Consider the following 18,489-nt stretch of genomic DNA (forward strand, 5'->3'; position numbering starts at 1 on the left):
GGCATTGTTTACATTTAAATGACTTAAAATTACTTAAGCCCCTCTTCTAAGACTGCAGCAATGCACAGAACTGGTACATCAGTTAATTAAATAAACATTTTACTCTGTCTGAAATCTAAGTTTAAGTGCTATTTGACTTAACACATATAATTGAAATGACTATAGGTCTACTTAGTATTTTGTATGTGCCATGATTGATCACAGTTGTGTAACTTAGGGGTAAGGCAGTTCCACAGAAAAATCTACCTTTCTTTGCTTTCATTGATCAATACTTTAAAAGTTTAAAATATTAGGTGTATCTCATTAGAATCAAATATCTCAGTAAATATAAAAAATATCAAGTAAAGACAATAATTTTGTGTATGTTTTAGGTGAGAAAACACTAAGACGAATACATGCAATGCTAAATACAACACTCATAAATAGAAAGCAAGCCTTAAAAGTTGTCAAGGAGCTTGATGCTTTTCCTAAAGTACCTGATGGCTATCAAGAAACTTCTGCTACAGGGGGAGGATGTGAGTTTTTTTTTTTTTTTACTGTAATAATTTGACTGATAGTTTGTACTGATTTATAAGAACCAGAATTTCAATTGAAGTTCATTTTTAAGTTAGTGTTTTATTAATTGTAAAAGTATATAACTATTATAACACAATACAAAGTTTTACTTTCTTGTTTGTTTTCAGTTCATTTATTTAAGTCTGAGAATAGGATCTGTTTTTATTGCAATAGTGAGGTTGGCATGGTTGAGTCGGTGAATCTCATGGTTCCTAAAATTGAAAAGTTTTGAGTTCAAACCTTCGGGCAGATGAGGCTGGATAGCTGCGAACAGAACTTTTTCTAGGAGAGACAACTCCAAAATCAAACATCTTCTTCCTTGTAGTTTCTTTGGTTAGACAAAGGCTATGAAAGTAAATCCAGAAAGAAAAGCAGGCTGAAATCTGAGTCAACTGCCTATATGGCACATAACAAGTTGACACGAAATTGTGGTGTTGGAAGGAATCCTCCCAACATGAACAATAGAATTAAGGTAGAACAAGAAGAATTTCCTTCAGTAAAAACATGTTGTTCTTCATTTACAGTGTCTATTGTAACGTTTATTCTAATTGGCCTGCTTATTATATCAGAAGTCAGTTACTATACTGATACAGAGATGAAGTTTGAATATGTTGTGGATTCCAATTATTCTGGGTAATCTTCATTTGAGATCAATTTTACCTTTTTTACTTTCTCTTATAAAGAGAGTATAGAGAAAGTATTGTAATCGTGCAAAAAAAAAAAATCGAAATTTTGACGTTTTACACCTCCCTGAGTAGAAACAACATAATTTTGCAATCTTGTTCGTATGTCTGTGTGTGTGTATGTATGTATGTGTCTGTAAACATGACAACCTGAGTACCGTTGCAGCTAGGTTGATGATATTTCATATATAAGTATTATATCAAATTTGTAGATCTGTATCAACTTTTCAGCGATAACCGGAAGTGGAACTTTTTCCACTTTCAATTTTTCAAAAGCCTATAACTTGAGTACTATTTCAGATAGATAAATGAAATTTCACATATAAGTAAAAGATATAATTCTCTGCCCTCTATCAAATTTTGAGTAATTTCCGTTGACCGGAAGTAGTAATTTACACTATTTCCGATTTCTCAAAAAACGCGTGTTAATTTATAAAGTACTAATAATATCCTGCACTATTATGCACATTTTGTTTGGCATTCACTTGGTGTGCAATTCTTTTTTCTACGAGATTCTAATCTATTATAAAAAGTTTAAGTTATTAAAAATGGATTAGAAATAGTCTTTATCCCGAGTTGCCATCCCCTGTAGTGTTATATAAGAATATTTGAGAAAGTTTAGGGGAGATCACTCCCGGTTTATTTTTTTCTAAGAGCAGATGTGTATTTGTTACATTAATATTTTATAAATATGTATTTCTGTTTTAAGTTTTTTAATTTCTGTTTCCTTTGTTGTTTGTTTATTTAATTTTTAACTCCAGGAAAGTAAAGCTGAATATAGATATGACAGTGGCCATGAAATGTCATCGTAAGTTTCAACACTCTTTTCACTGAATAATGGTCCATTATTTCTCTGATTGCAATTTACATTTATCTTTTTATTTGTTCATATAGGATTAAACCTTAATTGTACTATTAATTGATATTAAATGTTATATGCCCAGCTGTATTAAATTTAGCTAAGTTTAATTTTTGCCTGAAACACCCAGATGTTGGAGCTGATGTACTAGACCAAACTGGACAAGATGTTCTTGGTTTTGGTCATCTTCAAGAAGAGCCAGTATTTTGGGAGTTAAGTGAGGATCAACAAAACTACCAACGTTTTGTTCAAGAAATTAATGATTATTTCTCCAAAGAATATCATGCTATCCAAGAGATTTTGTGGAAGGGAAATGGCATCCCAACTTTTAGTAATAGTATTCCAAAAAGGTATTTTAAATTATAAAAAGTATCAGCTAAATAGAAGATGACTTTTATTCAAATCTGATTGGTAAAAGATATGATAGTTTCACTGTATTTTGAGAGCTAAGCTTTTCCATAAAATTTACCTAGTCTGCAAAGTAGTAACTAGAAATGGACAAAAATGAAGTATTTTTTTAATGTATTTGACAGCAATTATTATTTTATTTGATATAACAAACAAGATCTCTGACTTACTCAACTAGTCATCGTTTACTTCTATGCTATAGTTACTCTAAAATTGAAATTAGAGGCTTCTCTGTTTAGGAAATTTTATGCATTTCTGCTGTAATGATTATTTTAAAATACTTCTGGATTGCATGGCAATTCAAATGAGTGATGTTCTTCAGTGGTTTAAGACAGGGACCTGATCATCCAGGGCAACATGATGCATGCCGGATTCATGGCTCACTGGAGGTCAACAAAGTTGCTGGCAATTTTCATATCACTGCTGGCAAGTAAGTTCATCTCGATAGGTTGTCATTGTATTTTTTTAAATCATATAATTTTACATTACTTAATTAAACATTTTTTAAATATTGTGCACAGGTTTAATTATTCTTGATTGGTTAGTATCTACTTAATTTGGTCGTATTACAATTTCATTTTTATTACCTACTGAAAATTATGAAAATTAACTGTGAATTTGAAAAATGGTATGTTAAAGTTGCAAATTAAAATTTGTATGAATAAATCCTCCAGTTATTTTTCTTTTGTTTTTCTGTTATTGCTTTTTGTCTCAATCTCCAGGAATAAAAGTGATAAAAGTAGTGCACAAAATTACAACAACAACAAAAATATGCGTGCACAGAAATTTTTAAAATTTGAGAACAAAAAATATGCTGCACTATGAAAGATGCACTAACAGAAAATTGCTCAGAAATACTTGCAAAATTCAATTTATTACAGTATATTGACAATATTTACAAAAGTTCCAGAACATAATTGATTTTAGCATTAACAAAATAACTTTGTGTTGCTTTAGGTCTGTGCCTGTCATTCCAAGAGGACATGCACACCTCGCTATGATGATGGACACACAAGGTAATTTATACCTTACTTCTGTGGCTACTACAGCACTAGTGTGTATTGGTAGAATTGAAATTTGATAATATTATATCTCTTTAAGATTACAACTTCAGCCACAGAATTGATCATTTTTCATTTGGGAGTCCTGTAAATGGCATAATATTTCCTCTAGATGGTTCTGAAATAACTACCTCCTATAGTAAGTACATATATTTTACATCACAATTGAAATATATTTATAAAAAGTACTTGAATATTATTTACATCACAATTGAAATATATTTATAAAAAGTACTTAAATATTATTTACATCACAATTGAAATACTTTTTTTTTAATTTAAATTTTTTTTTCTTTTTCTTATAGATTATCACTCTTTTCAATACTTTATGCAAGTAGTTCCAACTGAAGTTCGTACATACAAAGCTAATATGGACACTTATCAGTTTGCAGTAACTGATAATGTAAGCCACAATTTTATAATTTACTTCAACATTGGTCTTTTAAAAATTCCTGATTAAAGTATGAAAGTTCTAACAGCGTTACAGCTGCATCTCTTGTTTTATTAGCCACTGAAATTTTAAATGAGTACCTGCAGTAGTCAACAATCTGAAACATTAAAATGTTCTTTCAGAATCGACCTATCAACCATAACGAGGGTAGTCATGGGGTTCCTGGAATCTTTGTTAAGTATGATCTTTCTCCACTTTTGATACGTGTCAAAGAAGTGCACAGACCACTCTGGCTGTTTCTGGTCGAGTTATGTGGCATTATTGGAGGAATCTTCTCTGCTTCTGGTAAAATTTAATTCAAACTAAAGTTACTGATTATTGCACCAAATTATTTTGACTATTATACATGCATGAAAATAAAAACATTCTTAATTTATTTCCAGGTATAATAAATGGCATTGTAGGTTTTATTGCTGATATTGTATGCTGTAGACTCAATTGGGGACAAAAAAAGAGTGGTATCACAGATAACCAGCAATCAGTATCTTCTGCATCAACTTTGATTGGCCCTAATTTTGATTCTAACCTTTTAAATGACAGTAGTTTGTTTAATTCTCTGAGCAAAATTGATAATGTGCATTAAGAGAATAAATTCTATATATAAAAATAAATGTAATTTTTAAATTGTTGTTTGTAGATTTTTTTTTCTGTTTGAAAAACTATTGATATTATGCTTGTTAAAATAAAGGACTGTTTTAATGGTTTTATTAAGTTTTACTAAACAAGGGATTATTAAACTCTAGAGAAAATGTTACTTGTTGACCTTTTCATTCCTTACAAAAAATATATTTAATACTATATGAGTGGATTTGGAATGAAAATTTCTTTCAATAAATTAAGAGTACATCAAAGAATCATTCTTCAGGTGCAAATTATTTATTTTTCTAGAACTTTTCCAAATTCTACTTAAAAATGTAACTGTAATGTCTAATAACAGAAAATTATATATCACCATAAATTATTATTATTACAAGATTCACACACACAATGTGTTCAGTAGCGGGGGGACATATGTCCCCGGGCGCTGAGCTTAGGGGGCGCCAAAATGGGTTGGAAAAATAAGTTGAAAGGTTGAGGGGGGCGCAAATCGAAAGGTTTGTCCCCGGGCGCCGGGAAGGGTCGCTACGCCTCTGTATGTGTTGGCGACCATATGTATCAGGGATATTACGTGGAGCTTTCTAGAGCCACCAGTTACACTATCGCAGGGGTGAGTCATTGAATGAAGTGGCCCACTGTGTCCCTATTGATTCTGTACGGTGCTCTTTAAAAATGAATGTAGGCGCCATGGTGTCATATTTATTTAAAGCTACTTTAAACAAGGAAGTGGCTATTGGGACCCGGGTCATAATAGCCTCGGCCGCTATTGGGACCCTTCGTTAAGCACTTGCACAACCTGTATTAAAATTATACCTTTTATATTTATTTGATTTTTCTTGTGGATTTGCTCGTATTTTGTTGTCTTTTATTGTAATTAGTTACGCGGATTATCTAGCATTAGTTCTTGTGTTGCTATTTCTAAATACCCTAAATTTAGCTGTATATAGAAAATCATTAAATTCATAATAGTTATTGTAAGACGTCATGGCCGAGTGGAGAACGCAGTACCTCCCGAATCTCGATCAGGTACGGGATCGAAACCTATTAAAGCTCTCGATTTTGCGTGAAGTAAGTGTATTTATCTAAGTTTTAAAATTCAATTGTGTTATTTGCGTAAGTGTCTTTTTTTAGGTTTTTTTTAAATAGATTTTTTTTTCTAGATTTAGGTTTTTAAACACGTCAATTATAAACATCGTTGCTCCATTGATCGCCCGCTCACGTTTTCTGGTCAGCGCAAGAAAAATACTGTAAGTTCACTTTGGTTAAGGAACAGTGTAGGCGTAAAGCATACGTCATAGCAAGACCAATGCTATGAGCTGGTCCTTGTCGAGATTTGTCGTCGTTGTAGTCCCCCCCCCCCCTCTCAGCCCAGCAAGAGGGGAAAAGAGAATTTGGGGTCATTATGAGTTCAAATGTTACAGATTGCTTCTATTAAAGCGTACTACAACGCATGCGAGATATCCGTGTTCAAGAAAACGAGCCCGGGTGCTGTAGTCTGCAGCGGAGTGCAGCCTATGAGCTATCTTATACTACACGAGCCGGCCCGCGGCATAACATACGCCGCTATTTAGTTGTTTCTAATTTTCAATAATTCATAATTTGTGAATTCGACAGTACCAACGCTGACACTGAAAATATTTCTTTAAAACACTATAAGTAGCTCGTTAAGGACCATAACCCCCCCCCCTTCCTTCCCCCCCCCTCCCCCCCCCCCCTCTACGTTTAAAATCGTTGGCTCTGCTTGTAAACATTTAGAGTGAACACAGCTCACTAAAACCATGTAGGGGTGGGGAGGTAGGGAGAGCGTTTGCAGCTTGTTTTCTAACGGCTCGAAGAGGAGAATTATATATATATATATATATATATATATATATATATATATATATATATATATATATATATATATATATATATATATATATATATATATATATATATATATATATATATATATATATATATATATATATATATATATATGGACAGATAGACCTATGAAATCAAATTACGTTTAACAGAAGAAAAAATAAATAAAACACATTTTTACATGCGCGCTCAACATTCGCTCGGCCATAGAAGTTCATACCATAGGCCATAATTACGTTATAGACCTAACGATACCCGCTCATCAAAACATTTGTCAGTAATGATATCGGGTATTTAAAGCAAGATCGCAATACATCATTTACAATTACAAGGAAAAAAATCACTACAAAAAAGATGCTCTGCATCTTAAAAGAATTTTTGTCTAACTAAATCTTAACAATTCTATTGGCTGGTCCCAATAGCGGCCGAGGCTATTAGGACCCGGATCCCAATAGCGGCTGAGGCTATTGGGACCCGGGTCCGAATAGATGCATCCTTTAAACAACGCGCGATAAGCCAGTGTATTCAGTATTATATGATTTGACACCAGTCAATAGAAAACCATTGTCGCGTACCCCCCCCCCCCCCCCCCCCCTTCAAAGTTTCAAGTGTTTTTGAAAAATAAAAAGATTATTTACCATTCACCTAGCTATTTGTAACAAACAAGTAATCTAATTGTAAAGGGCATAATAGAATAGCATGGCTACAATATTATAATACTTCAATATATGGGATGGCGTGGCATAAGCAGTAGAGCGCTAGGCCGCTAACCCAAAAGTCTCAAAATTGAATCTGTGTCCAAGTCAGCAGTAGAGTTTGAATCCGGGTTCAAAGCAGTGGAACGTCCCTGAGTCCACCCAGCTCATATGGGGTCGTCCATAAATGACGTCACACGCCTAGGGGGGGGTCAGACTTTTGTGACGAGGGGGAAGGGGGGTAGAGACAGTCTTAATTCCACGAATTAACATGCATTTTTTTTTAGCTCATGCTTGTTGAACGATCTAGAGCAGGGGTCTCCAAACTTTTCAGGCCGAGGGCCGCATTAACTATCAAATTTCAGTTCGGGGGCCAGTTTCTTCCAGGCATGTCTTTGATTTTTCTGGGCAAAGTTCCTCAGCCATCACCAACAAACGATTTTTCCGTGGACAAAAAAATCTCCACGGGCCGGATGAGAGGACATCGCGGGCCGCATTCGGCCCGCGGGCCGTAGTTTGGAGACCCCTGATCTAGAGGAAAAATAACTTGTACGATCAGTTCCAATGTCGAGATCACGTGATTTTTGTAGGTGCGGCCAAAAAAAAAGCGGATGTGTGTAGGGTCAGCTTGTGATGCGTGTTTATTCGATCAACCCAAATAGGCCTACACGTGTCTCGCTGAATCAACTTTGTCTGTGTGGCTTTTCAATTGAAAGGTAGATCTAATAATCTCATGTATTCTGCTTAAAAATCGACTGTTAATAATGGATAAAAATAAAATGTTCCAGTGTATTTTTTATGCCTACTTGCTGGCATATCCTAAAAAGAGTAAAAAGATAAGCCAAGAAGAAGTCGTTGAAAAGTGGACTCAACTAAAAAGCGATTCAGACCTGCACTTGAAAGCGAATGTGTGGCTGCAGGAGCTAAAAGCTATTGCTGCCGCTAAAAAGGCTCACTTTTGACGTTTTGGGTCAAACAAACACCTGTATCTTCACCTATAAATAAGAAAACACCCTATGATTTGGCAAAAGAAATGCCTAATACTAATAAGTCACTAAAGTCAGATGAAAAAGTGAACGATACTCATGAAGTCAGTGATTTCAAACCCTCTACCAGCAAACTATCAACATCTAAGCAGGCTACAGTCCAGATAAATTTACAATCAGATATTGAGATTCTGAATTCTGATCTAGTCGGCTTGTATGAGCGACAAACTCGCGGAATGTTAACGCAAGAACAGAACATGGAGCTTAAAGAAAAGAAACAGAAAAAGAGTGATTTGGAAAAAAAGCTAAAGAGCAAGATATCTGATCAAAAAAGATCTCAGAAAGCTCGAAAAGAAAAGAAAACTGAATGCTTTGTTTGAAGAGAATCCGGGGCTACGCGCCACTTTGAATGTTATATCTAATTCTGGCAGGCCAAAGATTGAAGAAGATCAATCTTCTTTATTGGAAACTATCATAAACAGGGGCGGATTAAGCTTGGGCGGGGCCCCGGGCTGAAACTTTTTGGGGGCCCCTGATATATATATATATATATATATATATATATATATATATATATATATATATATATATATATATATATATATATATATATATATATATATGTAACTAGGGTAGGCCTAACTACTAGTTACAATCTGATGCAACTGATAACGAACGATAAGCCGCGACGCAGTATTACAGTCTGATGCAACTGATAGCAGGTGGCTTATTAAATCGGACTGATAACAATCTCAAAGCCAACGCGTGCTATTTTGGGAAACGGTACGAGGGGATTCAGACGGCCTGTCAACTTTGAGTGATAGGATGCAGATGTTTTATTAATCGGGCTGTACGTTAGAACTGCGCAACTAGTAGTCGGAGACATCGATTACAAATATCGATTACGGATGAATACAAGTACGAATACGAGTACGAATACAAGGGATAAATAGGAGGGGACGGCGGAGCTCGCTCTCTCTTTCGATCGCTCGCTTTAGATCAGTCAGTCTGTGTGACAGTTGGTTATAGAACGGGTTAGCCGTCTTGGGTTAAGAAGGACGATAGACATGTGGATTCAGTTATATGAAGCCTAGTGAGGACTGTTAGGGGTCAGTTGATTCAGACTATTATTGTGAAGCATTCCTGTTGATTCATTGTGTTATTTTGAAGCATTTCTTGATTCATGTAATAAAAGGATCAATAGCGAACCTGCATCTTCGAGTATTTCTACTGTAGTCGATGTTGTGTAGAATGAGTGGTTAAACTCGTTACATTTGGCACTACAGGCAAATAATCTCGTAACATGTGGCGTTGCGAGCAGGGTAACTGTTCGCTCGTTACAATTGGCGTCGTCGGACAGGATGAATTCAACTAGACTTGCCGTTTTAGGCACCCATAGTCAACCTTCTTCATAACTGTGTTTAGTGTGTGTGTGAATTCGAACATTCAGGAACAGTGAAAATTGAGGAACGAGGAAAATTTTTCATACACACACGGTAAGAAACGTCTTTTTTTATTTGAAGGAAATAAATAAAAGGGAAAACTGAAATCAGAATCGAGGAAATTGAAAAGAACAGAGATGAGACACCTTTCATTATCATTCTGGCTTGGTGTCACATGCTCTTTTGCTGCTGCAAGCATGTGGCTCAGTATACCCCTAGTTGTAGCACCAACCACCCTGGGGACAGCTATGGGGCTGACCACCAGCATCCAGATAATTGTCATTGGTATCTCCAACTGGGTTGTTGGACAAATACTGGGCAAAGATGGCAACCAAGATATGGATGTAACTCTTGGACACTGGAAATGTGTCATGATCTCCCTTTTGGGCAACACTATCTGCTGCATAGCTGCAACATTTTTCCTTGGTGTGAGTGGCAGACGCGGGAGTGATATTTTAGATATCGGAAAGGAACAAAAACTCCTGCTGGCCCAACAATCTGAGTCAGATAAGATAGGCAACGGTAAAGATGACCCTTTGCCTCCAGATGGACCAGGACAAAATGTGGACAAAAAGCCGATCCATATTGTGGTCCTGCCCAGTGAGTCCCACATCAACAAATTTTACGGGGACGGTGATCCAACCTTAACCAACAGGTTCAGTGAAGAGGTCAGGGCTGCCTGGGCCTCAAGATACATGTCACCAGAGGAAAGATTAAGACTGCTGATGGGAAGTATAGGAGAGACGGTCAGGGCAGAGGTAAAATGCCACGATAAAACCATCCAATCAGATCCAGATAAGGTGCTGGATCTGATTATGGAGACCTTTGGGGAGAGACGGTCGGGTTCGCAACTGCTAACGGTGTTAGTAGGCTTGAAGCAGAGAATGGCGGAGAGTGTGATGGAGTATTCACACCGAATGAACGGGGCCTTTGAAGCGGTAAAGGGCAAAATACCCGACATGGATGTACGCCTACTGAGGGACCATTTCATCGAGGGGCTAGCAACCCCGATCTTAAGGAGAGAGTTGAAAGAGGAGGTCCACAAAGACCCGCAGTTGACCTTCCTTCAGGTCAGGAACTCAGCGATCCGCAGGTCCGAGGATGAGGACCAATTGAACTGTTCGGTAGACAAAGTCTCTGTGCCGGAACAGAAACAATCCCCACCCACAGGGACCGGCACGGTGGAAACCATGATGGCTCAGCTGTTGGCTCACCTGGAGAAGGTTGACCAACGATTGGAGAGGTTAGAGAGCAGGTCAACAGCTGAGAATCAGGAAAAGAACGGGACAAAACAGAGACAGGTTGGACAGCCGCGACCCGCCGGTCCATCGCTCCGGCGGACGGCTGATGGTCGACCAATTTGCCTGTCCCGCTCACAACCCGGACATATGGCACAACACTGTCCGGTGAAACGATCGCTCTCTGTAGGGCAGGTCAAGGCTACAGAGCGGCGAGGTTATGGCGTAAGAAACAAAAGGAAACAAACAATGAAAGAGAAATTATCCGATATGAAAAAAATGAACTGTGAAATGAACTTGAATGTTGAAAAGTTTCAAGTGAACAATTTGTTGGCTAAGAAAAATGATGATAAGGAAGAAATGGGTAGACTTAAGAATGAGATCTCAATGTTAACCAGGAAACTGGATAGGGAAAGTTCATGCAAATTAAAAGCACAGGAGAAATGTTCATCTTTAGAGTGTCTGTTATCGGAAGAAGTAAATAAAAATAGTAGACAACAGAACAGTGTTGGCATACTAGAAAAATTATCAGATATTGAAAAAGAACTTCAAATTACAGCAAGGCTGGGATCCATCGAACAGCGATGGGCAGCAGAATTGGCACTCTTTGACCTGGAGATAAAATATCGCCCGGGGCGGTCCAATGGCAATGCGGACGCTTTATCAAGGAATCCTTACGAGAGACCGGGCGATGAGGAAGAAACACTGACAGGAATATGTGAGGTCAGAGCGTCAACAGATATCCCTCATGGGGTACAAGTGATGCAAAACGGGCAGACCGGGGTGGAGCACATATCCACAGAGCCCGGACTTATGGACAGTAGTGATTTTAACGGCCTTAATCACCAAAAGATAAGAGATGCCCAGAGAACGGATAGTGGCTTACAACCGCTATTGAAATACGTCCAGGAACAAAAATTCCCAGGAAGAAGGGAAAGAGAACAATTTGGTCGAGAAACAAAGAAAATACTGAGTCAGTGGGACCGTCTCAGTATAGAGGATGGTGTTCTCATGCGGAGAATTCATGACCAAATTGATGGGACAATACACCAGGTGGTGGTGCCTGGACAATTACGAGAAGAAGTGCTAAGGTTGGCACATGACAGGGCAGGACACCAGGGTCAGGACAGGACGCACAAAATATTACGACGGAGGTGTTACTGGCCCAATATGGAAATGGAGGTCAAACGCCATTGTGAGGCTTGTGTGAGGTGTCAGCATGCGAAAATGCCAGTTGTCAAAATGAGACAGCCATCAGGACACCTACTAGCGACAAAACCACTAGAGATTGTGGCTATGGACTTTACGTCGTTGGAGCAATCATCGGATGGGACGGAACATGTGTTGGTAATGACTGATGTATTCACCAAATGGACGGTGGCGGTGCCCACACGAGATCAGACTGCCAAAACAGTGGCAAAGGTATTAATAGAACATTGGTTCATCAAATATGGCATACCAAGACAATTACACTCTGACCAAGGAAGGGCCTTCGAGTCAGAAGTAATCAACCAACTGTGCAGCCACTACGGGATCAACAAATCTAGAACAACCACATTTAATCCGAAAGGAAACGGACAGTGTGAGCGGTTCAACCGCAGCATGCATGATTTGCTGCGTACCCTAGAACCTGAACAGAAAAAACGTTGGCCGGATTTTCTCCCAGAGTTGGTATATCTATACAACTGCACACCCCATGCCACAACGGGCTTTTCGCCACACATGTTGCTGTTCGGACGGGAGGCTCGACTCCCCCTTGACTTGTTCCTAGGAAAAAAGGAGAGTATGACTGGCTCATACACCGCACTGGAATATGTGAATGAACATATGAGAAGAATTAGAGAAATGTACAGGGTAGTACAGGAAAGACTAGAACATGAATCTCGGCGAAGGGAACCGCCGGTACAGACAAAGGACCCGCCACTCAAACTGAACGACAGGGTATTACTGCGTAGCCACCCGTTAGGCAGAAATAAGATCCACGACCTCTGGGGACAGGAGATATGGCAAGTCGTGGAGATGCCTAAAGTAGCAGGTGGCCCCTTTAAGATAAGACCCATCGATCACGCCAAACCGGATCGGTGGGCGAACATTGCTCAATTAAAGAAATATTGGAATAGGCAAGAAGAGCAGTTACACACAGAGAAACCTAAGACAATTAGGGAACCGGAAGTTACAACGGAAATTCACATACCCATCCCGGAACCATATCACCATCAACAGAACAACAGCGATACACAAGTGGAGGATAACGGCAACAAAGAGGATCCCGTTCCTCCCAGAAGCAGAGAGACAGTAGACCATCAGATAAGTGGTCCGCGGAGAAGTTTGAGGAACAGAAGGAAGACGAAATTTTTTGTCAGCAACCATCAATTCTTTCATGGTCGCGCTGGTATGAGAACAGACTGTTCAAAAAGCTATAAAAGTGAACTGGTGAAGGCACCAAATGGAAAGGGTGGATGTGAATTCTAGAACTGTTTTGTGTCTCAGGAAGATGATGTAGACACAGTTGATATGTGAAATAGGTATAACTGTCAATCGTATACGAATGGGACGACGTGGACAGTGAGTGGAACAATAAATTTTTTTACGATGGTGCGATTGACTTTGGAGGAATGCACCTGCCAAGCGTTGTTTGTGGTTGAAAACACACAAAAAAAGGCAGGGGTGGATGTAACTAGGGTAGGCCTAACTACTAGTTACAATCTGATGCAACTGATAACGAACGATAAGCCGCGACGCAGTATTACAGTCTGATGCAACTGATAGCAGGTGGCTTATTAAATCGGACTGATAACAATCTCAAAGCCAACGCGTGCTATTTTGGGAAACGGTACGAGGGGATTCAGACGGCCTGTCAACTTTGAGTGATAGGATGCAGATGTTTTATTAATCGGGCTGTACGTTAGAACTGCGCAACTAGTAGTCGGAGACATCGATTACAAATATCGATTACGGATGAATACAAGTACGAATACGAGTACGAATACAAGGGATAAATAGGAGGGGACGGCGGAGCTCGCTCTCTCTTTCGATCGCTCGCTTTAGATCAGTCAGTCTGTGTGACAGTTGGTTATAGAACGGGTTAGCCGTCTTGGGTTAAGAAGGACGATAGACATGTGGATTCAGTTATATGAAGCCTAGTGAGGACTGTTAGGGGTCAGTTGATTCAGACTATTATTGTGAAGCATTCCTGTTGATTCATTGTGTTATTTTGAAGCATTTCTTGATTCATGTAATAAAAGGATCAATAGCGAACCTGCATCTTCGAGTATTTCTACTGTAGTCGATGTTGTGTAGAATGAGTGGTTAAACTCGTTACATTTGGCACTACAGGCAAATAATCTCGTAACATGTGGCGTTGCGAGCAGGGTAACTGTTCGCTCGTTACAATTGGCGTCGTCGGACAGGATGAATTCAACTAGACTTGCCGTTTTAGGCACCCATAGTCAACCTTCTTCATAACTGTGTTTAGTGTGTGTGTGAATTCGAACATTCAGGAACAGTGAAAATTGAGGAACGAGGAAAATTTTTCATACACACACGGTAAGAAACGTCTTTTTTTATTTGAAGGAAATAAATAAAAGGGAAAACTGAAATCAGAATCGAGGAAATTGAAAAGAACAGAGATGAGACACCTTTCATTATCATTCTGGCTTGGTGTCACATGCTCTTTTGCTGCTGCAAGCATGTGGCTCAGTATACCCCTAGTTGTAGCACCAACCACCCTGGGGACAGCTATGGGGCTGACCACCAGCATCCAGATAATTGTCATTGGTATCTCCAACTGGGTTGTTGGACAAATACTGGGCAAAGATGGCAACCAAGATATGGATGTAACTCTTGGACACTGGAAATGTGTCATGATCTCCCTTTTGGGCAACACTATCTGCTGCATAGCTGCAACATTTTTCCTTGGTGTGAGTGGCAGACGCGGGAGTGATATTTTAGATATCGGAAAGGAACAAAAACTCCTGCTGGCCCAACAATCTGAGTCAGATAAGATAGGCAACGGTAAAGATGACCCTTTGCCTCCAGATGGACCAGGACAAAATGTGGACAAAAAGCCGATCCATATTGTGGTCCTGCCCAGTGAGTCCCACATCAACAAATTTTACGGGGACGGTGATCCAACCTTAACCAACAGGTTCAGTGAAGAGGTCAGGGCTGCCTGGGCCTCAAGATACATGTCACCAGAGGAAAGATTAAGGCTGCTGATGGGAAGTATAGGAGAGACGGTCAGGGCAGAGGTAAAATGCCACGATAAAACCATCCAATCAGATCCAGATAAGGTGCTGGATCTGATTATGGAGACCTTTGGGGAGAGACGGTCGGGTTCGCAACTGCTAACGGTGTTAGTAGGCTTGAAGCAGAGAATGGCGGAGAGTGTGATGGAGTATTCACACCGAATGAACGGGGCCTTTGAAGCGGTAAAGGGCAAAATACCCGACATGGATGTACGCCTACTGAGGGACCATTTCATCGAGGGGCTAGCAACCCCGATCTTAAGGAGAGAGTTGAAAGAGGAGGTCCACAAAGACCCGCAGTTGACCTTCCTTCAGGTCAGGAACTCAGCGATCCGCAGGTCCGAGGATGAGGACCAATTGAACTGTTCGGTAGACAAAGTCTCTGTGCCGGAACAGAAACAATCCCCACCCACAGGGACCGGCACGGTGGAAACCATGATGGCTCAGCTGTTGGCTCACCTGGAGAAGGTTGACCAACGATTGGAGAGGTTAGAGAGCAGGTCAACAGCTGAGAATCAGGAAAAGAACGGGACAAAACAGAGACAGGTTGGACAGCCGCGACCCGCCGGTCCATCGCTCCGGCGGACGGCTGATGGTCGACCAATTTGCCTGTCCCGCTCACAACCCGGACATATGGCACAACACTGTCCGGTGAAACGATCGCTCTCTGTAGGGCAGGTCAAGGCTACAGAGCGGCGAGGTTATGGCGTAAGAAACAAAAGGAAACAAACAATGAAAGAGAAATTATCCGATATGAAAAAAATGAACTGTGAAATGAACTTGAATGTTGAAAAGTTTCAAGTGAACAATTTGTTGGCTAAGAAAAATGATGATAAGGAAGAAATGGGTAGACTTAAGAATGAGATCTCAATGTTAACCAGGAAACTGGATAGGGAAAGTTCATGCAAATTAAAAGCACAGGAGAAATGTTCATCTTTAGAGTGTCTGTTATCGGAAGAAGTAAATAAAAATAGTAGACAACAGAACAGTGTTGGCATACTAGAAAAATTATCAGATATTGAAAAAGAACTTCAAATTACAGCAAGGCTGGGATCCATCGAACAGCGATGGGCAGCAGAATTGGCACTCTTTGACCTGGAGATAAAATATCGCCCGGGGCGGTCCAATGGCAATGCGGACGCTTTATCAAGGAATCCTTACGAGAGACCGGGCGATGAGGAAGAAACACTGACAGGAATATGTGAGGTCAGAGCGTCAACAGATATCCCTCATGGGGTACAAGTGATGCAAAACGGGCAGACCGGGGTGGAGCACATATCCACAGAGCCCGGACTTATGGACAGTAGTGATTTTAACGGCCTTAATCACCAAAAGATAAGAGATGCCCAGAGAACGGATAGTGGCTTACAACCGCTATTGAAATACGTCCAGGAACAAAAATTCCCAGGAAGAAGGGAAAGAGAACAATTTGGTCGAGAAACAAAGAAAATACTGAGTCAGTGGGACCGTCTCAGTATAGAGGATGGTGTTCTCATGCGGAGAATTCATGACCAAATTGATGGGACAATACACCAGGTGGTGGTGCCTGGACAATTACGAGAAGAAGTGCTAAGGTTGGCACATGACAGGGCAGGACACCAGGGTCAGGACAGGACGCACAAAATATTACGACGGAGGTGTTACTGGCCCAATATGGAAATGGAGGTCAAACGCCATTGTGAGGCTTGTGTGAGGTGTCAGCATGCGAAAATGCCAGTTGTCAAAATGAGACAGCCATCAGGACACCTACTAGCGACAAAACCACTAGAGATTGTGGCTATGGACTTTACGTCGTTGGAGCAATCATCGGATGGGACGGAACATGTGTTGGTAATGACTGATGTATTCACCAAATGGACGGTGGCGGTGCCCACACGAGATCAGACTGCCAAAACAGTGGCAAAGGTATTAATAGAACATTGGTTCATCAAATATGGCATACCAAGACAATTACACTCTGACCAAGGAAGGGCCTTCGAGTCAGAAGTAATCAACCAACTGTGCAGCCACTACGGGATCAACAAATCTAGAACAACCACATTTAATCCGAAAGGAAACGGACAGTGTGAGCGGTTCAACCGCAGCATGCATGATTTGCTGCGTACCCTAGAACCTGAACAGAAAAAACGTTGGCCGGATTTTCTCCCAGAGTTGGTATATCTATACAACTGCACACCCCATGCCACAACGGGCTTTTCGCCACACATGTTGCTGTTCGGACGGGAGGCTCGACTCCCCCTTGACTTGTTCCTAGGAAAAAAGGAGAGTATGACTGGCTCATACACCGCACTGGAATATGTGAATGAACATATGAGAAGAATTAGAGAAATGTACAGGGTAGTACAGGAAAGACTAGAACATGAATCTCGGCGAAGGGAACCGCCGGTACAGACAAAGGACCCGCCACTCAAACTGAACGACAGGGTATTACTGCGTAGCCACCCGTTAGGCAGAAATAAGATCCACGACCTCTGGGGACAGGAGATATGGCAAGTCGTGGAGATGCCTAAAGTAGCAGGTGGCCCCTTTAAGATAAGACCCATCGATCACGCCAAACCGGATCGGTGGGCGAACATTGCTCAATTAAAGAAATATTGGAATAGGCAAGAAGAGCAGTTACACACAGAGAAACCTAAGACAATTAGGGAACCGGAAGTTACAACGGAAATTCACATACCCATCCCGGAACCATATCACCATCAACAGAACAACAGCGATACACAAGTGGAGGATAACGGCAACAAAGAGGATCCCGTTCCTCCCAGAAGCAGAGAGACAGTAGACCATCAGATAAGTGGTCCGCGGAGAAGTTTGAGGAACAGAAGGAAGACGAAATTTTTTGTCAGCAACCATCAATTCTTTCATGGTCGCGCTGGTATGAGAACAGACTGTTCAAAAAGCTATAAAAGTGAACTGGTGAAGGCACCAAATGGAAAGGGTGGATGTGAATTCTAGAACTGTTTTGTGTCTCAGGAAGATGATGTAGACACAGTTGATATGTGAAATAGGTATAACTGTCAATCGTATACGAATGGGACGACGTGGACAGTGAGTGGAACAATAAATTTTTTTACGATGGTGCGATTGACTTTGGAGGAATGCACCTGCCAAGCGTTGTTTGTGGTTGAAAACACACAAAAAAAGGCAGGGGTGGATGTAACTAGGGTAGGCCTAACTACTAGTTACAATCTGATGCAACTGATAACGAACGATAAGCCGCGACGCAGTATTACAGTCTGATGCAACTGATAGCAGGTGGCTTATTAAATCGGACTGATAACAATCTCAAAGCCAACGCGTGCTATTTTGGGAAACGGTACGAGGGGATTCAGACGGCCTGTCAACTTTGAGTGATAGGATGCAGATGTTTTATTAATCGGGCTGTACGTTAGAACTGCGCA

At 40.3% G+C, this 18,489-nt stretch overlaps 1 protein-coding gene across 1 annotated transcript; it reads left to right on the forward strand.

Moving 5' to 3' along the window:
- Window positions 1-376: 376 nt before the first annotated feature.
- On the forward strand, window positions 377-4,771 carry LOC131933639 (endoplasmic reticulum-Golgi intermediate compartment protein 2; the record flags this gene model as incomplete). The annotated part of the gene is given in 10 exon segments (XM_059290320.1): window positions 377-515; window positions 1,080-1,188; window positions 2,000-2,046; window positions 2,228-2,447; window positions 2,828-2,935; window positions 3,463-3,521; window positions 3,607-3,705; window positions 3,872-3,969; window positions 4,140-4,302; window positions 4,401-4,771. Coding segments are annotated over 10 exon segments (1,218 nt in total). The 3' UTR covers window positions 4,601-4,771.
- Window positions 4,772-18,489: the final 13,718 nt, after the last annotated feature.

Source organism: Physella acuta, unplaced genomic scaffold (genome assembly GCF_028476545.2).
Source record: "Physella acuta isolate Inbredline_101_S28 unplaced genomic scaffold, ASM2847654v3 ptg002593l, whole genome shotgun sequence".
Lineage (NCBI taxonomy): Eukaryota > Metazoa > Mollusca > Gastropoda > Physidae > Physella > Physella acuta.